This window comes from Perna viridis, chromosome 7 (assembly GCF_037379345.1).
Source record: "Perna viridis isolate PV_CMFRI_1.1 ecotype Kerala chromosome 7, ASM3737934v1, whole genome shotgun sequence".
NCBI classification, from domain to species: Eukaryota; Metazoa; Mollusca; class Bivalvia; order Mytilida; family Mytilidae; genus Perna; species Perna viridis.
The window spans coordinates 46,879,968-46,903,258 of NC_142451.1; the positions used below are offsets into that span (position 1 = coordinate 46,879,968).

Consider the following 23,291-nt stretch of genomic DNA (forward strand, 5'->3'; position numbering starts at 1 on the left):
TCTATATTTAGAAGACGAAAACATCTGATTAAAATTTTTATATTAATGACAAATTATGCAGATGAAGAGCCACCAGGAAGACTAATTATGATTATCCAGAGAAAGAGATGAAAATTTGAAAATGTAGCATAACATGTCTTCTGGTCTCTCTCGCCAGGGAACGTAGGAAATGGCTTGACGATGCTTTTGAAATGGGGATGCTGAGTCTTCAGACTTGCATCTTTATTTTTAGTCCTTTGTTAATTTCTAGTTTTCTTCTGCAACCAACTATTGCATATTGTACTGGTAGAAAAATTCTTACAAACGCTACTGGTACCATATCAGATGGCCTGGATAACTACACAAATTACACCCGCTGTGAATGGCTTATTGATGGTAAGAGTACAATATAGTTTCATGAGTCTTGACTTTACACAAATGATTAACAAAACTGTTACAGATTGGCATCAACTAGGTAGAGTAAAACATAACGTAATTTCAAAAACATTATTATTACTGTGCCATCTTTTAATTATGCCATGTGCAAATGTACTCATTAAATATTTAAGTCATGTATGTCAACACATTTCTATACCATTCAGAACTCTTGATTTTAAAAATGTAACCTTGCTAAATTTGACAATATTAATAAGAATACAAGTTTGACATGTTCAAGAAAATTATATGAAGAAGAAAATATGAAGGGTGACAAAAGCAAATACAAATGTACTAAAAATTATAGATAATTTACAGTACACCTTTTGTACTTGTTATCCAGCTTTTTATTTACATGTTTTTATTAGCACGTACAATTTTACTGGCAAAGGATATTAGCAGTATTCCAATTTAAAGGGAAATACTTACTAAACTCCCCCCCCCCCAAAAAAAAAACAAAAAAATTATAGTCTTGTTTCTTGCTACAATGTACCAGCAAGAACAAATAGCGTAACCTGTAGGTACATTTTACAGTCTTCATGGTTAACCAAGGTCCAGTAGTCCTGTGATCCTTTTCACAAAAAATCATTAGTGTAAAATTAGTTGTAAGTTATGATGTCATAGTAAATCAAAGTATTGTGACGTCATAACTTACGACTAGTTTTACTCTTACGATTTTTTGTGAAAAAGACCACTGGCTCCTAAAAGCAGGTATCAGACTTCTCAAATTTGACTTTTCAGAAACCTGACAGGCTTGTAGACATTTTGGTAGTTGGAGCATTATTTTTGTTATTACTCATTTGTTTTTAACTACAAAAAGTCTGATTAATCAAATCACACAGGCCCTAATAGTATTAAAAAAGCTGTCAGACCACCATAATCCCTAACACTATTGAAAAACCATAACCATTTGCTATTCATACATAAATATATCCACAAAAAAGTCACAAAGTCTTACAAGTTTCTTCAACAAGAAAAATGAGGCCTATAGCCTCTCTCGATTAAATAAAATCCTCCAAATATTTAAAAAAAAAAACCAAACTTTTCTAGAATTTTGTTATCATTTCTTCTTTCATAAAAGCCATAAACCACTAATAATTCAAAAGGAAAAGCATGGAAACATGTTACTAAACATACACACTATATTACTGAGGAATTAAAATAAGTATCAGTCTTTGTAAAAATCAGACAGGAGGTGATTCATGCATGTCAAAAACCCACCAAATTCAATATTTAAAGCATCATCTCATCCATGAATCACCTTACCATAGGCAGTGTTTGAATCTTATATGGACTGGTACTTACTATCTATATTTTGATGAGACATTAATTTTATTTTATTTAGTAACGTTACAAAATGTTCCTATGCCCTGTTTATTTTAGAGAGCAACTTCATACAATTTCTTTATTTTATTTCGGGGCAAAATAAAATATGATTTGGACCTCCATGTTTTTAAACTTTATAAGTTTGAATGGCTTCTGCTAAAAAAAGTAAACCATGAAGACTGATTGTAGGTAGGGAAATAATTTTATTTTACAAAAACATTTTACATAAAGTAAATGGGGAAGCAATCTAGACTTTAACGTGCTTGGTAGGGTAACAGGAAACGGACACACATGTATTATTTTTTGTTGGCCTTAAATTTATGGAAGTTGATTTTCAATTTTACGGTCACCTGACTGATCCTCATTTAATCGCTGCAACCCTAACTTTTTTTATCTGCAATTTTCTGAAATTCAGGAAATTTCCACCTTTTCTGTCACAGGTACTGATATTTCTCTCTAGCTTATTAGTCAAGAAACTACAATTGAACTCCCCCCCCCCCAAAAAAAAAGAAAAAATCGACGTACCGACCCTAATTTTTTTTCAGCACATCACAGTAAACACACATATTTTTTTTTTTGGCCATAAAATGATTTCCCCTGGATAAAATTTGCTTGTGGTATTCTACATATATATATACATGTATGGAAGTGTATTATAACTTCAGTTTAGAAATAACTCGAGAAACTTAGATTAAACAAATGGAAATTTTCAGTACTTGATAAATTTAGAGTGTGAAAAATATTCTTTAATTCGTACATTTGTATGTCTGTGCTCTTCCATTTGACCTAAAATTAGTACTCCACTTGTTCAGCTGTTATATGGAATAAACTTCCTTTTTTCAAAGTTCAGGAGCCTTGACTGCATCCACTATTCAACCCTTAACAGGGTTTGACACTAACATTTCATAATAGGTAACCCACAGGACCATGTGATAGATAATTAGGTAGTCCTCAAAATTATTTTGTGGTCCTGTTCTTAGGACTAATGAAATTTTATGAACTAATTGAGGTAGCCCAAAGGGCTACCCATTGGTATTTCAAGGTAGTCCTCCTAGAAATTGGGTAGGCACAGAACTACCGGACTACTGTTAGTGTCGAACCCTGCTTTGCTAAACTCATTGTTCTGCTTCCTTTATCATGTTGAAGATGATGCAGTTTTGTGTATATTGGCCAGAATAATGCAATGTATTTATAAGTATGTAAGATGAACAGTAAGGACTAATGGGGGCTGGGGATAATGATGATTGAATAATAACCGTAATTCATACTGTATCAGCCATTATTAATCAAACCTGGCACCCCTGGCGCTGTTTAACCAAACTCTGTTAAATTGAGGATGTATATCCACTAGTGTAGCTAATGTAGTACAATATTCTTAACTTAATCAAATATGTAGACAGTGCACAACTGGTTACAAGTAATTTCACAAAATTGTTATACAAAAATGTAGTCCTTGGCTGATTACTTGTTTAGACTTGTTGCTGCAGTTTTAAAAAAGGCATGGCTTTCCAGGTACAAAAAATGCACTTATTCAAGTGAAAGGCAAATTTGAAGGCACTTAATGAATACATCTTTTTTGGGGGGAAATTGACAGAAAAGGGCAGAGGTGTTGATAAGATTGACCAAAAAAGACAGCTCCTCACAAAAACTGTCTATATGCCATGGAACACTATTATTTCATTCACTGCCCTGTCAGTGGTTCAGTATGATGCTATCTAAAGTATTGTGTAGTTTTAATTTTATTATAATGTACAGTTTATGTGTGCATCATCATAACAGGTAAGAATTCTTTGAATGGGTTTACCAAATACTGGTCATATTTGTCAGAGTTGATTAAATATCAGAATTATTGACTGAAAGTTGAGTTTTACTTAATTGACAAAAATATCATTCCTCTATGAAATTTCAATTTGGGATTGTAAGTTTTCCCATGCAATGTTCAAATGGATTTTCAGAAAGTGGCATATAGCTATTTGTGTTGAGGGATACAGGGTTATTCTAAAAATGATGGCACAAGTGTGAAATATAAAACTGGGGCACTGTTTTAGTTTTAATGTGTCATATGGTAATACAGTGGGTTCCTGTTATTACGCTACCTATTTGTTAGAAAAAATATGCAATTAGCAAATTATTATTTCAAGGGAAAATACCTTATATTTTCATTTTTTAAGTGAGGCATATTCTTTTATCATGTTTAATTAGATTCCTGCCAAAATTTCTAGTCAAAAGATAGAGAAATATTGTTGTAAAAACAAAGTTCTGTAGAAAACTGTGGTATATTTGCCATAATTTGGTTCTGTCCTGTATGTTTTTCTTTGACTTTATGCTAAACTCAGTTCTGTGTTTTCAGCTGGATCAGCAGACAAATTTATTCTGTTGGAGTTTACCTCCATGGTTACTGAATGTTCCTATGACTTTGTCATGGTCTATGATGGAAATTCTTTCAACAGTACAGTCCTAGCTACTTACTCTGGCAATACACTGCCGAGACCTGTTCTAGCATCTTCTGGTTATGTAAGTAATAATCTGTTAGTAAAAAGCATGTTCTTTCAACATCCATTTCAATTGCCAAACTTGAAGAGGTAGACTTAGGGTAAGGGACAACTCTTGAAATCATCGATATGTTTGTATCATACTCAATTTCACCGAAGCTTATCAAGCTTTCATTTGATACAAAATTAAATCAACCCAAGTCACTTTGATGCCTACATGAGATTGATGTTAAATACTTACCAAATATAAATGTTCCAATGATTTGTTATGCCACTTTGCATAGGTCTACCTCCTTAATTTTTCTTTGACTGTTTAAGTTTGATCAAACTTACACAAATGGATGTATTGAAGGCAGTATGACATTTATTGACCTGGAGTTAGTATATTAAAGATAAAGGTTATGGTTACTAGAAATATTTATGTTAGGCATAGAATCTTGAGCCTGTTTATACTTAAATTAATGATAATGATGACTTTAATGATAATAAAGTACCATTTGAATAGTCAAGAAAAGATATTAAAACAAATAAAAAATGAAGGTATACTTGTATCACTATGTTTGCAAAAACAAGTATACAGCAACAAAAACAATATGAAATTGAAAAGTGCAAATTGTTTATTTGATAATTATTGATGAAACAGATTTTATCTGTTACAGTTGTTGCTTTTTAACTGACAAAAGCAGTGATCATATGTGTATTTTCTGTGTGCATTTTTTTTCTTCAGTATAAACATTGTCTGACGTGTTTCATACAACAACTTATCTGCTTCAATGTTTTTTGTTTTTTTGTTTGTTTTTTTGTTGATAATTTTGGTTTTTATGAATATTTCAGATGCTGGTGTACATGTTTAGTGACAGAAACTACAATTTAGAAGGATTTTCAGCAAATTTTACTATTCTAGATTGTCCATTTTCTTGTCATAAACATGGTCAATGTGTCAACCATACATGTGTCTGTGATAATGGATACACAGGGTGGACCTGTGAGAACAGGATTTGCCCAAACGATTGCAGTTTACAGGGGCATTGTAGGCAGACTGGCTGTGATTGTTTTCAAGGTTTCATAGGAGACAGCTGTAGCTTATCTTTACATTCTATTAATGATGTACGATGGTACAAGATTTCACATTCTAGTCAAAACTTTACTTCAAGATTTGGACATAGTGGTGCATTTATCAAAAGTCTTAACTGTATATATGTGTTTGCGGGTTTTAGTTTGCATGGAACTTTGGGGGATGTAGTTAGATACTGTTTAAATACGAGTTCTTGGGAAATTGCAATACAATCAAAGCCATGGCCTCCAGCACGTAAAAATCATGCTTCCATGGTGGTTGAAGACGGGTTCTACGTTCTCGGTGGAGTCTTAGAAAATGGGTTGTTTTCAAATGAGCTGTGGTACTATGATGCCATCACATTCAACTGGACTAAAAAAGCCATTAACAGCTCAATTCCTTTACCAAAGTTGATGGACCACACATTGACTTATGCTAATGGCTGGCTGTATGTGATAGGTGGTAAAAATCATGAAGGCTTATTCTCAACAGATATCTTTCGAATTAACATTACAAACTGTGATTCCTGGGAAAAACTTCAAATTTCTGGTGATCGTAAGCAAACCAGGATGGTCTCAGGTCATACTGCAGTCTTTCATGAAGTTGCAAATTCTATTTTAGTTTATGGTGGCTACCGATCGACATATTCCAAATATGTAGAGCTTTCTAGTGACATTTACTCATTTAATTTGCAGTATCATGTGTGGTCACATGTAGAGAATAGACAAACACAGTTTCCACAGTATGTTGGACGAGTGGATCAAATTCCTCACAAACGTGCTCATCATACTTCTGTTATAATGGGTAATTACATGATTGTCTATGGAGGCAACATACATATACATCAAACACTTGAGACATGCTATGACAATGATATATTCCTGTATCATCTTGGATGTCACAAGTGGATTAATCATCCTCAATTTATGGATGTAGGTATGTAACATTCGTATATTTACCAATTTGTACCGAATTCTTTTTTAGCTCACCTGGCCTGAGGCCATGTGAGCTATTGTCTTCACTTGGCGTCCGTCATCATCATTAACAATTATACAAAACTCTTCTTCTCTGAAACTACTTGACAAATTAGTTTCAAACTTGGTATAAATGGTACTTGGGGTATCCTGCATAGAACTGATATGGGGATTTTTGATTTGTTGAAGAACATGGCTGCCGTTACTGAAAATAGAACATAGGGGTCAGACAGTAGTTTTTCACACATATCTCCTAAACTGTTAAGTTTAGCTAAATTCTGACATGGGTAAAAGTGTTCAGCATGATGAGGTCTATCTCTGGTCAAATTTTGATTTTAATCTGTAAGCCATGTTGGAGTTATTGCCTTTTTTCAACGATTTTTGACATTTTCAATGTTATTTCTTTCAAAAATCTTTTCCTCGGACACTACTTGACCAATTGAAACCAAATTTGGTATGAATGTTCCTTGGGGTATCCTGCATAGGACTGGAATGGGGATTTCTGGTTCGTTGAAAAACATGGCTGCAGTTACTAAAAATAGAACATAGGGGCCAGAGTAGTTTTTCACATATATTTTCTAAACCATTAGGTTCAGCTAAATTCTGAGCGGGGTAAAAGTGTTCAACATAATGAGATCTATCTCTGGTCAAATTTTGGTTTTAATCTGTTTAGCCATATCTGAGTTTTTGCCCTTTTTCGACAATTTTTGCTATTTTTAATTTTATTTCTTTCAAAAATCTCCTCTAACACTACTTGACCAATTGGAACCAAATATGGTATGAATGTTTTTAGGGTATCCTGCATAGAACTGGTCTGGGGATTTTTTATCTGTCGAAAAACATGGCCGCTGTTACTAAAAATAGAACCTAGGAGTCAGACAATAGTTTTACACTTATATCTCCAAAACCATAGGTTTAGCTAAATTCTGACATAGGGGTCATAGTGTTCAGCATGATGAGATCTATCTGTAGTCAAATTTTCATTATAATCTGTTAAGGTCTCACTAACCACTTCTAACGTTTCCATTACTTTACATGTTAAAAAAGTAATTTTCAAAGTCTCACTGTGAATTCCCAGGACAAATGACATCTTAAAGCTGCATACCGTTGCGAAGCTTGGAAAATAAGGCTTCCAAAATCATTATGCTAATGGTACGATCATAGTATAAATTCTTCACAAAATTTACTTGAATAAATAATACTGAAAATCCACATTTTTACCTGTTCTGCTAACTGACAGCATGGAGGCAAATTACTCACACATGTAAACAATATTCATACACTTTTGTAGTTAATTACATATATGATTTTAAAGTTCACATTCTCAGCTTTATTTTGACTACTTTTAATCATAATACACACAAATAATGCACTTACAATGCATATGTCTAGGTTCAGTGTGTTTTTGGTACTACATAGGGGGGTGGCCATTTGACCCGGAAGTGGTTAGTGAGACCTAAGCCATGTTGGAGTTATGGCCCTTTTCAACGTCTTTTGCCATTTTTAATGTTAGTTTTTTTTTAAATCTTCTCTGACACTACTTGAGGAATTGAAACCAAACTTGGTATGAATGTTCCTTTGGGTATAGAATTGAAGTGAGGATTATTTATCCGTCAAAAAAACACGGCTGCCATTACTGAAAATAGAACGTAATGGTCAGACAGTAGTTTTTCGCATATTTTATCTCCAAAACCTTTAGGTTAAGCCAAATTCTGTCAGCTGCTGAAATGATCCTTATTGTAAGGCCTAAAAATATCTCCGGAGATAAAAGTTGTCAGACGACTCCTTGTAAGAGTTATTGCCCTTGAATGTTGAAAAATTACTAGGTGAGTGATTCAGGCTCCTGAGAGCCTCTTGTGTTTTGGTACTCTGGTACCAGTGCTGAAATGCTCCTTAAGCAGCACCCTTATCCCACAGTTGAAATAATCATGAAGGATAGTGGTACATAAACTTTTATTTTTTAGACTAAATACAAGTACATAGAAGAAATATTAAAAAGTGATTTGCAAGCAAAACCTGCAAAAAGTCATATACAGCCAAATTATGAAGTCACCATTGAAATTAGAAAATAATGTTTACCCTAGATATTAATTTTCATCGAAATCAATTAATATTAACATTTTGCTGATTTAGGCAGCCATTTTGAATAAAAATGGTGACTTTCTGACAAATTTGAAATTACCATTGAATGAAGGAGTTATCAAGGGAACCAAGGTTATAGGGGTAATCAAAAGAATGTAATCCAGGGACAAAGACCAGACATGGAAAACAGACATACAAAACAAAGAATTTAAAGTAACTAAAATCATACATACAAAGTAACAAAAGTAAATGAGCAACCCAGACTCCACTAAAAACTGGGAGCATGGACCAGTTGCACTGGTAGGGTAAGCGTCCTCTGCTTTTCTAGAAACACCCGCCAAGTTGCTCATAAAAAGTCAAGTCCGGGGTAGACAAACAACGAAAGGAAAACTATGACCCGTTGAATAAATCAGTTTTCATTGTGCTGATGGATACACCATAACGATCCACGAGTTCATGAAGAAAGCCAAGTTTATCCGAGATATCAATTTTCTTCAAAATCGTTCAATGCTGAAATTTGCTGATTTAGGCAGCCATTTTGAAAAAAAGATTTACACCTGTGATGGCAGCGAGTCGAGAGCTGCTACTTGAGTTATTTTCATACATATGAATAGTTCCAATGATTATAGGCTTTTTTTTCTTAATTTTTTTTTGCTTTTTGTTTTGGCACCATTTTGAAATTTCTAAAATTGCATGTACACCCCCTTTACATGCTTATTTGGTATGAATCTTCAAGTAATCATTTGGAGAACTTTACATTAGGAAGAAGAAAAACCAAAAACATTAAGTGGCAAATCTTCGTTTTGGCAACTAAATAATCAAGGTGTAAATGAAGGGAAATCCTTTCATAAGACAATACCAGGAACACTAACTTCAAGAACAAAAAAAGAGAAAAACACAAAAGAACCAAAAAGTACATACAGAAAAAAATACATTTATATTTTGTAAATATTGAGGAATCAGCTCAAGTGCACCAGTGAGCTGTTCCTCCTCCTTTCAAAACACCAGTCGTGCTTTTCATTGAAAATTGCCCATTTTATTTGAAATAATCCATCTACAAAAAATCTTTGTAACGTTCTCTTTTTCACCGTCCATACTAGATGATTTTTAAGCAATGCCAGAGTTTCCCTCCCTCGTTTAAACCGGAATCATTTATATAAGAACAGATAGACGGGCGCATAAGGGAAAACAGAGAAAAGGTGTTAAAATTAATATCCTACCAAGGAACCTGGTTCAAACCCCAGTTTTTCTTATCAAGCCTGGTTTGCTAATTAATTCTTTAAATTTATATATGTTATTATATTGACTATTTTGATATTTTTGGTGCTTAGTCTTGACTATATGGATGTCCCATTCTTCATTTCAATTTCCTGAAAACAAACATTGTTGAGTGCTCGATTATTGAATAACAGAAAAAATATGTTGTTGCAAACTTTTATCTATCTGCTTAAAAAGCACTTAAATTCTTGATCATGTCAAAAAATAAATTACATTGGATGATATTCGTACTTTTCTGTTGTACCAACAGTTCGGAAACAGAACCGGGCATTGTTTTTGTATTTTACAATTTTTGTATAATTAGTAGTTAAAATATTTGAAAATTTGCAACTTCAAACTCATTTTGCAAAGCCCATGCTGCAGATGTGTTTATTTTATTTGTTATTCAGTAAAGAATATTTAGATATACATTGTAATATTCTGCGGTGTCTTATCATCTCTTAATCATTGAAAATGCACTAAAATGCAGCCATCTTTAGGGGCAACTTTGTTCTGTGATTAAATAGTCAACTTTTGTCGGAGAAAGTTTTTTTTCACATTTTTGAAATTGTATACATGTGGTCTTTACATGTTATTTGTTTCCCGATACCTACAATGAACGATTCCACTTAAATTACTTATCAAGTGTATTTGGGTTAATTGATCTTTGACCCCTCCTCTAATTAATGCAAAATAGCAGAAAACTTAACCGTTTTTCACTTTGATAAATACGATATTCAAAAACTACATTGATTTATCTTCCCATTGACATATGATACAGCAGTATACCCATAGGCCCATTAAACTCGAAACTAAAGCACTTTTTGATACGTATCCGCAGCACTATTACTACGGTTTGAATTTCTATTTTATTTTAATACATGTACATGTTGTACATGTACTTGTATCATAGTAATATACTACATGTACATGTACCTGTAAATATAAATGTATTAGTAATTATAAAAAAAAAAAAAAAAAAAAAAATCAATCAACCAGTATTTGCCACTTGAGTCTTATTTGGTGGCTCTGTAATTACAAGCGCTTACTTAATACCAGGAATAGAACCTTGAATATCATGTTAGCTTTTCAGATCGCAAGATTTGTTGAATTATTCTTTGGTTATGTACAAAGGTAACCTACATATAGTCTGGATGGTTTTCTAACATGTATTTGTTTTTAGCCATGGGTGTTGCAGAGGGACAGTGATTTTAAAGAATAAATAACTTCATAAGACATAAGAAAAATGCTATTTCATTTAACAGAATTGCAGTAGAGTCACTGATCCAACAAAAAATGCAAAACAAGTAAGAGATACAAGTGAATAAGTAACAAGTAAGGGATACAAAGTACAAGTGAATAAGTAAGGGATACAAAGTAACAAGTATGGGATACAAAGTAACAAGTAAGGGATACAAGTGAATAAGTAAGGGATACAAGTGAATAAGTAGGTCTGTTACGTTTAATTTATATACATTGTACATTTGCTTTGTACTCTGTTAATTAAAACCTAATTATCTAATAGACACGAAAGGTGAAAGACGATATGGTCACATAGCTGTACCAGTGTCAGGTAACATCATGTTTGTCATTGGTGGATACAGTGGTAGTGTACTGGGAGACATCACAGCATTTAAATTTCCACCAACTATAGCCCTCTCTGAGGTAGGTTAGGATTTCTTTAAAGCATAATATTATAAAAATGGATACCTGATTATTTACAATACTCTCACAATATGTCAGATATATACAGTGAAACCTGTGTAAACTCTCTGAATAATTTGAAAATCTGTCTTAACCAGGCACTTTTTGAAGACCCTAATGGTGGCATGGCGTCTAATGGTTGCTTGGGATCAAATGGTAGCATGGAGTCTAATAGTAGCATGGGGTCTAATGGGCATGGGGTCTAATGGTAGCATTGGGTCTAATGGTAACATGGGGTCTAATGGTAGAATGAGGTCTAATGGTAGCATGGGGTCTAATGGTAACATGGGGTTTAATGGTAACATGGAATCTAATGGTAGAATGAGGTCTAATAGTGGCATGGGGTCTAATGGTAGCATTGGGTCTAATGGGCATGGGGTCTAATGGTAACATGGGGTCTAATGGTAACATGGAATCTAATGGTAGAATGAGGTCTAATAGTGGCATGGGGTCTAATGGTAGCATTGGGTCTAATGGGCATGGGGTCCAATGGTAACATGGGGTCTAATGGTAACATGGAATCGAATGGTAGAATGAGGTCTAATGGGCATGGGGTCTAATGGTAGCATTGGGTCTAATGGGCATGGGGTCTAATGGTAACATGGAATCTAATGGTAGAATGAGGTGTAATGGTGGCATTGGGTCTAATGGGCATGGGGTCTAATGGTAGAATGAGGTGTAATGGTAGCATTGGGTCTAATGGGCATGGGGTCTAATGGGCATGGGGTCTAATGGTAGCATGGGGTCTAATGGTAACATGGGGTCTAATGGTAACATGGAATCGAATGGTAGAATGAGGTCTAATGGGCATGGGGTCTAATGGTAGCATTGGGTCTAATGGTAACATGGGGTCTAATGGTAACATGGAATCTAATGGTAGAATGAGGTCTAATGGTGGCATGGGGTCTAATGGGCATGGGGTCTAATGGTAGCATTGGGTCTAATGGGCATGGGGTCTAATAGTAGCACGAAGTCTAACATTAGCATGAGGTCTAATGTTTAGAGGACTAATATTTGCCATCCTTATTTCATTATTTTTATTGCTCGATTTACCTATTCATTTTCAAAATGCAAACTAAAAATTGATAATTTCTGTTTCTTTTTTTTCAATGATATTGCAGATGAAAGATCTCATGAAGATAAAAATAATTTTCAAAAAGCCAATGCTTTTACAATTGTAGCATTACACAGCAGTCCCATGACATTACAAATAACCTAATACTTTATTTCTAGTATGAAACCCAAGATGAGACTGACTATTGTATGCAGTATACTGACCCAGGAGGTCTAGGTACCAATGCTTGTAAAGAGGATGTCGAATGTGTTCTGTGTATAGCTCGTAAAGACACCTCACGAACTGGATGTGTTCATAGAACCAGAACAAAGGTATGATGTGCCCATAATTAAAATACTTAGCTCTGTAGTGTAATTGTGATTTTATGTTTTTAAGGACTGGAATCATGTTCAGGAAAAAAAACAATGCTTTTAGCAATGTTGGCACATAGTTCATGGTCTTTTGAAGATAAATTGACAGTTCCTTCATTTTAAATTTGTCAGAGAATGCAGAAAATTGCAATCACATTTACAAAGAATGATAGCGAAAAAATGGGTTATCTCCCTGCTATGATAAAATTGCATTTATACCTGTACTTCAAATTTCCGACACTTACAAGAAAAGAAATTAAAGCCATTTTGACATTTTAGAAAACATTTCAAATAAGGTTTCATGGAAAGACGTTTTTTTTCCACCATGATTCCTCAACTGCCTGATTCTTGCAGAGAATTACACTGTAATAATATTTAAGACAACTTTTGTCCATGGTCATCTGAATTGGCTTGCTTACAATGATACGCTTAAAGCATTGTTACATGAATGAAAAAGGATTTTGTTTGTCATCACAAGCATATGGTTGATAGAAAATTTAAATGTCCTATTCTAAATTATATTTAAGGAGGTAGACCTAAGGTAAGGGACACAACTCTTTAAAATCATTGGAATGTTTGTATTCAGGATCTTTATATCAATCTCATGTAAGCATCAAAGTAACTTTGATAGATTTCATTCTGTTTCAAATGAAAGCTTAAAAGGCTTAGGTAAAATTGAATATGATACAAACATATCACTAATTTCAAGAGTTATGCCCCTTACCCCAGGTCTACCTCCTTAAGGTTTACTATGTTTTTGCAATAAATTTTTTTTTCTAATATTTAAATGTACATCTGCTTTAGGGGCAATGTCGAAATGAAAGAGAATACTGCAGAGGTGTTTACTTTCACAAATTCTACATAGTTTCTATGAACTTGGACTGCAAATTACACTCTACAGATTATGAATCTCTCTATAATATCTTTGTTAAGATCACATGAAGTTCTGAATTTTACAGATCATTTTCATTCAATATGGCAAATAATATGGATTGTTTGAGAGAAGGTCTGATACTGAAGTTTTTGTCTCTTTCTTGTTCATGTGGGCCTTAGAAAATACAAAATATTTCATTTGGCTTAGTAAAGAAAATGTAAACATGATTCTTTCAAATTCTACAAGAAAAAAACATTTTACTGTTAACATTAAATTTTAATATTTTCCTCAGAGTGAAATGAAAAGGAGAAAAAAACAGTATTAATTGCCTCCTCAAATTAAAACATCTTATGTCATATGTAGAAAGGATTTTTCAAAAGATACTCTGCATCAAGATTCATTATTTTGTTTCTGCCTTGCCTTACAAATTATACAATGTTCTCTGCAGCTTTTGAAAAGGGCCAGGTAATCCAGGTAAAAAAGGGCACTATATTGACTGTAGCATGGTGTAGGCAAATTCTGAGGCACATTCATGCAGACATAATATCTGTATATAGAAAATTTACTAAAAGGGCTCCCACACCTTCTTTGAACCATATATATTGAGTATTTATCATATGTATACTATGTAATACATTAAAGGGTTTACAAACTTATTACAAAAATATATTGTTATGCCCCCGTGACAAACACTCCGGGGGCATATTGATTTACCCCTGTTTGTCTGTCCGTCCAGATTACACATGGTCATGGCTTGTCCGGCTATGTCCTTGTACAGTTTTTGAATTATGTCTCAGATATTTTACAGGATATTTCTACACACGATGAAGGTGTGCAGGGCCAATGGATTTTGATTTCCGTGAAATATTGCAGAAATTGGTGGTAGTTACACTTACATGTAGTCATTTAACTCAGAAATATATGGATCATGGCTTGTCCGGCTATCTCCTAGTACAGTTTTTGTTCCACATCTAAAATATTTTACAGGATATCTTTACACATGATGAAGGTGTGCTGGGTGAAAGGATTTTGATTTTTGTGAAATAGTACTGAAATTACTTAGTTAGACTAAGTCATTTTCATCAGAGATAGGGTTATATGGCTTGTCCTGCTATCTCCTGTAGTTTTTGAACTACATCTAAAATATTTTTTTGCAGGATGTTTCTACACATAATGATGGTGTGCAAGGTCATAGGATCTTGATTTTTGTGGAATATTGCGGAACTGGGTGATAGTTGTAATTTTTGTCAGAAATATACCCCAAGCAACAAAGTTGGGGATAAGTTATTGGGGGTATTAGCATTTTTTATGTGTCTGTCAGTCCGTCCATCACTCCTCTTTTTCTCAGCGCAAATATTTTTGCAGTCCTTAGCCTAACATACTAAATATTTACTGCATCAACCAACAGTACATAACCTTTCTGAATCTGCAAAGCATGTCTTCATACAAAAATAAACAGGTTCTTAATTTGTCAAATCTAGAGAGCGGGGGCATCATTAGTGTCTTACAGACACATTTGATTTACTAAAAAAAATCACTACTAACAAACAAATGATGTGGGGCTCCTGTGACAAACAGGGCTTCTAGCTTTTTCTGGAATTAAATTCATGTTTTAACTATTACAGATGTGTCATGCCTTGAAACATTATGAGTCTTCAGAATGCCCAGGTATTTGTCCTTCATTGAGATCATGTGAGGCCTGTTTGGGTAATGGACAAGGTGTAACCATGACAACAACCTCACCAAAGAACCGGTTCTACCAAGAAGAGTGTTCATGGTGTGTCAAAAGTGCTACATGTCAAAAAGCTTGGGGTATGTTTAGTATGATAAAAACCTTGAATTGTTTTTATGTGATGAAAAGTTTGGGTTGTTTTAATATGATGAAAAGTTTGGGTTGTTTTAATATGATGAAAAGTTTTGAGTTTTGAGTATGTTTAATATGATAAAAAACTTGGGTTAGTAAAATATGATGAAATGCATGGGGTATGTTAAATATGATGAAATGCATGGGGTATGTTAAATATGATAAAAAAAGTATTGGGTTTTATGTAAAAAAAAAAAAAGGAGAAATCTATGACATTTTTTTTTTTAAATTACTTAGTTCAGGTTTGTGTGTAGGTTTTTGCTTGTTGCTATGTTTTAAAAAATTAGCACCACAAATAAAGATCTTCAATTACTGGTAACCAAAATAAATATACAAAGAAACTGAACTTGGTTTTCTTGTTTAACTGTGTATCATATTGAACAGTATCCACAAAAGAACCCATGTTATTTTCACTACTGTAAGCAAACTTATTTTAGTGGATATCAATTATATTTTGCAATTACTTGTTTTCCCCACTTACATTCTGTTTAAAATATATTCCTTAATGAAGCCTCTTGTAGCAATTTATATATTCACATTTTTTTCTAGATCATGAAGTTAATGAAAAAATGAGATTGCTTGCAAAAAAAATGGGTTTAAGGATGTCAGTTGCTCTGTTTAAGAATAACAAAGATTTCAAAGGGTTGTAAAAGCTTTCAAGATCTTTCATGCTGAAACAATATAAGTAAAACAGATTGATTGGTCTGTGGGCTTATTTATGAGATACAAAATGTATAAACATTTGAAAATTTGGTGGAGAAAGTAGGTTTTATCTCTTAAAAACCCTGAAGAAGTAACATGGATATCATCAAAACTTCTCAAATAACATTTTAAGATGTGTTTAATGAAAGAAAAGTGGGGGTCACTTGGCAAAAATAGTTATGCTATAATATGGATAAAACTGAAATATCCCAAAATCTGACCAAAATGACTGTACATGAGCAGCACTCATCCTTGAAATATAGAAAATGGATATGATGAATGAATATATTGACAACAACCCAACTGGGATGGAAAATGTCAGCTCAAGGCCATTTTATATTTGTTTTGTTCTAGTTCCAGAAGGTGTCTGTCTTTCGGCGACCGATACAGACTCTGGTTTGGAAGGTTGGTGGAATGGTACCAGTCCTAGCTGGTACTCTATAGAGCAGTGTACCAACAATGATTTTCAAGCAGGGATACAGATGATATATTACTACCCTCCTGAAGATATTCTTCAACCAGATTATGTAGGTTTTCGTAATTAGAACTATTTAAGAAGACTAAGTAGTACTAACGTTTGCTTAAGGCAGGTCTTCTTGAATTTTTGTTTAGCTAGATTTGATTATCATTATGTTGTTATTGATGTCCGTGTTTAATAGTAGGTCTCTGTAAGATAACAAAAGGCATGTATAGACTAAAGCTAACTGAAAATAATTTCTTGTTTCTCAGACCATTGATTGTCTCTTTTTGGGGTATTTAATTATCCATTGTTTTGCCATATACATTTTTATGTAGTATCTCTTATCAATTTGTCTTTCAATTAATGATATAGAATGCACCTTTAGCATTATTTTGGCCAAAAAAGGAAAAAAAATATACCACCCTTTCTCATAAGATTTAATATAAAATATAATAGCCTGAGAACCTAGAAATTAAATTTGAATGGCCTGAGAACCTAGAAATTTACTTTCAATGGCCTGAGAACTTAGAAATTAACTTTGAATGGCATAAGAACCTAGAAATTAACTTTGAGTAGCCTAAGAACCTACAAATTAACTTTGCACAGCCTAAGAACCTAAAGTTCGAATAGCGTAAGAACCTAGAAATTAACTTTGAGTAGCCTAGCAACCTAGGAATTAACTTTGCATAGCCTAAGAATGTAGAAGATTGAATAGCCTTATAGAAAAGCTCTGTATAGTTAGTTAAACTTAATTTGTTTGTGACACGAGACAAAATCTAATTTGGATGAAATACTGGTACTGTGGATGTACCTTTATTAGTGGATGCCAATTTTCGTGTATTAGGGAAGAAGCACAAATTCGTAGATTCTTGAATTCATGGTTTTGATGTTTTCAGTGTACACAAACAGTGGAAATTTCCTTTACACTGGGAACCAAATTTCATGGTTTGACCTACCATTGAAAACCATGAAATTGGCATCCCACGAACAATAGTACGTTCTCAGTACTTCCAAAAATATTTCCGTGATTATGTACGTATGTTGGTACATATACTAAGAAGAAAAAAATATGAAATCTCTTTTCATAGTGTTATTTTGTTTCAAACTTTTGTTAATATCACTGTTTTAAAGGTTCGAAAATGGGTTGTAGAGGTTTAAGATTTGGCACTCAAGGGAAATACATGAATCTACATGTATGATCAAAAGGTGAAATTTTACTTTAGAAATGATATGTTTATTTCAGGTTGTTTACCTCAACAAATTTCAAGTCGATGTAAGAACTGTTCTACCTTTCCATGGAAATATTAATAGCATTGGTAGTGTGATAAAGGCAAGAATCACGGGTTTCATCCACCCACTTAATGCACCCTTGAGTTATGGTACTCAGCAGCTGCAACTCTATATGAATATTGCTGGTGATGTCAAAGTCACCTTGAACTTAAGTAACGACAGCTCTGTCAAAAATCATGAGATTGTCATTCATCAGACGACTTACAAGAAAAATGTTGGTTCAAAGGTTAAAGCTAATCGTCAAAACAGAGCTCGATTATTCCCCCACAGGGAAAGAGGATACAAATATTATCTAGCAATAGAAACTGAGAGATTTGTAGAAGAAGGCAAAGCTGAACTGGAGTTAATGTGGAATGTAGACTGGTCCCATCACAAGGATAATCTTGTCACAATATCAATGGAGTTCTTAGAACCATATAATAGTATACATTGTTTGATCCATGCCAACTGTCTGGCCTGTATGACTGATGCTTCGTGTGCCTGGTGTTCCTCATCAAAAACCTGTTTTTACAAGGGAGATAACTCATCGTCATGTGAAGAAACGATCGCTGTCACTCATCCACAACAATGTGACTTGTGCCATGACCATCCTGACTGTTACTCCTGTGTAACTGTAAGCTTTTCACATTGTAAATTTATACTTTCTCCCTCCTGTGTATCTGTATGCTGCAAGATTAATACTTCATCATGTATATCTGTTAGCTGTAAAATTAATACTCTCTCCCACCTGTGTATCTTTTAGCTGTGAAATTAATGCTTGAAAGTAGCATGTCCAACCATCCCTCCCCTGATAGTTTCTAGATAACTTGAGAATGGATAAATGATTTTTTTTTAAAACTTGGCACAGTCATTTAATACCATCAAATACAGATTTAGTTTGAATGTATTTTTTGAGTTAGGCCATTTTGAACATTTTGCCCTTTTTTATTTTACCATTACGTGGCAGATTATCACTTAATGTTCCCTTAAAGCCCTATTTTTCCCTATTCCTCAATTTAAAGACATTATATGGAGGTTTTAAATACACTTCTATAAATTTAGGTTTGTAGTAGTGAAGTAACTTGATTTCTCACAAGTTTAATGAAAAGGCTTGGACTTACATTTAACATAGTGCATTTGTAATTAACTTTTCTTTTTGTTCAAATTGACTTATACTTCTTACAAAATGTTCTGTAACCATTTCTAACTAGACCCGTCTTTAGTGGTATAACTTTTGGTAGACAGCTTCTTTTAGTCAATTAGACCAGGCCTTTGATGTTATGTTGCACTGTATTTTTTTTATATCATTTCAGAATGAGTTATGTGAATGGAGTATTGATCATGAGAAATGTATCAGGAGGGGGAGGAAACTTCAACATGCTAGAACAATAACAGAGTGCCCCAGTCCATGCTTCATGTGAGTCAATATTAATATCAGTTATTAATTTCATAACAAGTTGAAAAGTGCTGATTAAACTTTTTGCTTTGAAATTAGGTTCGAATTGTATGTAATGAAAGGGAAGAGTCAAAGATTTTGAACAGCAGTTTCTAGACTTAAAATTGCTCATTTTTATCCAAATTTTGCATGAATTTAACAAAAAAAACCTGGACACCTTGGATCTGTGGCTGTGACTTACTGTACTTATGACATTTGATTGAAAGTTTACTAAATCTATGATATTGTAGGAGGAAAAATTGTCTCAGCTGTGTAGAAAAAGACAGAGATGAGTGTTTCTGGTGTGAGAACACACATGAGTGTTTCCCATTTGCTCACTACATCTCACATCACATGAGTGGTCAGTGTCAGGAATGGGTCGACAGTGATGACCTTAAGCACAACCATTCCTGTCGCGATTGTTCTACGTACAAGTCATGTGATTCCTGTCTTAAACGCCATGGCTGTGGTTGGTGTGGTAACATTGACAATAGGTTGATTGGAAGATGTGTTGATGGTGATTTCTCAGGTATATAAAGTCAGGGTTAGATTCTACTTCTGTAAACTTTTCTGTTGAAGTTATTAAGTAAAGTATAGTTTAACAAAAGGTTTCTCCTACATTTGAATTGACTCTCTAATGTTACTTACACATCTATAAGTCTCAGGTACATGTTTATGATGATCATACATGTATGTTGCTCAATTCATATGAAAATCTTATGAAAATTTTTATATGTTAGTCTTATGATTCTCACATGCTAATATTGGCTTGCTAATAAATGACTATTTTGTTTGTGAAAAACATATGAAAAAATAATGTGATAATCGTATGTAAACTGAAACATATGTTAATCATATCATGCTCAGTTAATATTCATATAATTATTATACACTTACCCGGTATATTAGTCTCATGTGTGGCTGTGTATGAAAGGTAAGAACATTTATGCAATTTAGACCCCCTAAAGTTATTCCAATAACCTCACTATACCAGGTTTTAAAGGTTATACATTAATTTAAAACTTTCAATGAGGCATTTGTTTTTTTTTCAACAATATGCTGAGAACTGAAGAAAGCTATGAATTGATAACTTAATCAGAAAAGCAGTTCATTTATAGTTTAAAATTGTGCTCCAAAAATGAAGACAACATTAAAAAAAACAAATGTTTTGTTAAAGGTCCAGCAAAAGCCCTGAAATGTGCTGAGATAGTAGCAGAAGAGGGCAAGGACAAGAATATAACTGTGGATGATCCATCAGCTTGGATGTATGATACATGTTTGGATGTTGATGAATGTGCCCTTGGCATTTTTGAATGTGATGAAAATGCTTATTGTGAAAATACAGATGTGTCCTATGTTTGTAAATGCAAAAGAGGCTATATAGAAGATGGCAGGACATGTCAGAAAACGTAGGTTTATTGGATGAAATCTAAGTGGTACCATGTTTATTAAACATAAATGCTAACATAGCCCATGCAGGTATTAAGTATTATGTTTTTCCAAACAATTTTTTGTTAAATTTAAATTTATTCATTATTTTCTTCTTGCCATTGACACATATAGATCAATGAATGTACAGGTAGTTCCAAGATTATTTGTCACCCTTCCCAGGCATCATTTTGCTACAAACTGTTTTTATACCCACCACATGAAGTGGCAAGGTACATGGAGAATCTGGTAACTTGCCCATCTGTCTCTCTGTGTGTGTGTGTGTCTGTCTGTCCCCTAATGGTTTCTAGATGATAACTATAGAAGTAATAGAAGGATCATTTTTTTTGTTCCCTTTCGGCAAATGCCGAAGGGGACTTAAGTTTGCACTCCATCTGTCTGTCAGTCAGTCCGTCAGTCCGCCAGTCACACTTGGTTTTCTGGACTTTTTTTGTAATGCCTCATCTAATTGATTTCATATTTGGTATATAGTATTATCATGACAAGTTACAAGTTAAGTTTGAATGATGTTACGGTTGAATGATTTTTACAGAAGTTGTGTCCCTTGGACATAGAAAATTTCATAAAATTTTATGTTTTCCAGACTTTTCTTGTAATGCCTCATCCTATTGATTTCATATTTGTTAGCTAGTCTTATCATGACAAGTTACAAATTAAATTTAAATATTATTGCGGCAAAATGGTTTATATGGAACTTTCTGTAATGCAAAAATGTTATTATCTATTGTAAAATGAAGCTCAGGTTTGATTTTGATGGAATTTGCTTTTGCTGTTTAGGAGTTATTTTCTCTTGATTGTTAAAAAATAACACCATCCATTGTTAGGTCACATATATAAAAAAAATCTCGTAAAGGCAATGAGTTCAAAGGCTGAAAGGGGACACTGTATTGCAAAAGCAAAACTGTCAGAATGCTTGTTCATATTTGGTGTAATTATTGAGTATCATTAAATACATATCAAATTTGAATTTCAGTCTGATCGGATTATTTACACAACAGTTAAAACCATTTTAAGTTGTCTTTACCTCCTCTACCCCCCCCCCCAACCTTATTTTTTATGTATTGGAGTTATCTTTCATTTTGAGTCCAATTGCGTGTGTCTTTTGATATTAAATACAACACAACATGATGAGGTATTATTTAATATCCCAATAGATGCCCCATTTTTCAGACTATTGCTGTTTACCTTTACATTTGTTTTGTTAACTTTTTAGTATTTGAGATTATCTTAATATGTTTGTGAATTCGTTTTTCATTCCTAACATTTAATTTTGAAGAAGTTATGGGACATGTTCATGGTAAAGATCAATTAAAAAAAGACTTTTCCAGACTTTTATCTGTAGGGACCTAAATGTGGAACTGTTTTTTTTTTTACTGACACATTTTCTCATTAAGTTTATAGATTTAAATAAAGAATAACCTTATTATCATATAAAGTGGCATGTACATAATGATAAGCTTGATTTTAAGAATAAAGTTAAGGACTGAATAACTAAATAAGTTGTTACAAAAATTACATGAGATAGATATGCTTAATAATTGATACCAAGGTATACTAACTACATGTTCTTGTATTTGTAGATGTTATCATGAATGTATAAATGGGAAATGTGGAACAAACTATGAATGCAACTGTTATCTCGGTTGGACTGGTCCAGACTGTAATACAGACTGCCAGTGTAACAATCAAAGCATGTGCAGTAAAGGTGTTGGGCTGTGTGACCGTTGCCATCACAACACTGGAGGCACCTACTGTCAGCTTTGTTTACCTGGTTACTATGGGAAACCATCACAAGGTAAAACTTATTGTTGTACAGTTCTGTATAGTTATAGTTATCTGATCTTATTTAACCCATTTGATGCTATGATATGCCGCAATTTTCATTTTACATTGGACCCATCATGAATTTGCACTGACATTGAAATTCAATTTATATTTTTAGTCTACTTTGTTGTTGTCTTTTTCCCTCCAGTCCTTATCATTTGTTTAGTCAAGCCTAATTTTTATGAGGTCCTGTTCATTACTGGTCTGCCCAACAGGTGTACAGAAATAGTGATGATAAGTTAAACAGGCATTCATACAAAGATACATAAGTACATATAGATAGAGTTTAAGTGTTACATACTGTCAGTAATAGTATATCTTCAATAGATATGCTGTCAACATGTTTTGGTTGCTCAAATAAAAGAATTGCTGTACAATTTTTTTTTAATTATAGGTTGCAAGCCTTGTGACTGTAACCAACACAGTGATCACACTAAAGGTCATTGTGACAGTGATACAGGTCAGTGTCATTGTACAGATAATACATCTGGTCACCATTGTCAACAATGTCAAAATGGTTACTATGGTGATGCTAGGTAAGTTATCATTGTATGAAACTTAGCTCAAAGATGGTGTTGATTATTTTCACAACAACTGTATTCCTTAGATAAGTTTGGACACTGATAAGTATTTTAGTAAAATAAAATGTTGATCAATCTATTTAGTACTGAAAGTTGAGTAGAACT

The 23,291-nt window shown here is 33.5% G+C and overlaps 1 protein-coding gene across 2 annotated transcripts in view; it reads left to right on the forward strand.

Moving 5' to 3' along the window:
• LOC148612986 (multiple epidermal growth factor-like domains protein 8) overlaps positions 1 to 23,291 on the forward strand; it is a 51,479-nt gene continuing 28,188 nt past the window's right edge. For both annotated transcript variants that reach the window (XM_088594932.1, XM_088594933.1), the window contains exons 1-13: positions 1 to 375; positions 4,091 to 4,254; positions 5,067 to 6,222; positions 11,125 to 11,264; positions 12,537 to 12,689; positions 15,228 to 15,414; positions 16,523 to 16,695; positions 17,872 to 18,531; positions 19,211 to 19,314; positions 19,584 to 19,861; positions 20,510 to 20,741; positions 22,362 to 22,576; positions 23,000 to 23,141. In XM_088594932.1, the coding sequence (XP_088451058.1) occupies positions 192 to 375; positions 4,091 to 4,254; positions 5,067 to 6,222; positions 11,125 to 11,264; positions 12,537 to 12,689; positions 15,228 to 15,414; positions 16,523 to 16,695; positions 17,872 to 18,531; positions 19,211 to 19,314; positions 19,584 to 19,861; positions 20,510 to 20,741; positions 22,362 to 22,576; positions 23,000 to 23,141 (3,788 nt within the window). In that variant the 5' untranslated portion in view covers positions 1 to 191. The remainder of the gene's footprint in view (positions 376 to 4,090; positions 4,255 to 5,066; positions 6,223 to 11,124; positions 11,265 to 12,536; positions 12,690 to 15,227; positions 15,415 to 16,522; positions 16,696 to 17,871; positions 18,532 to 19,210; positions 19,315 to 19,583; positions 19,862 to 20,509; positions 20,742 to 22,361; positions 22,577 to 22,999; positions 23,142 to 23,291) is intronic.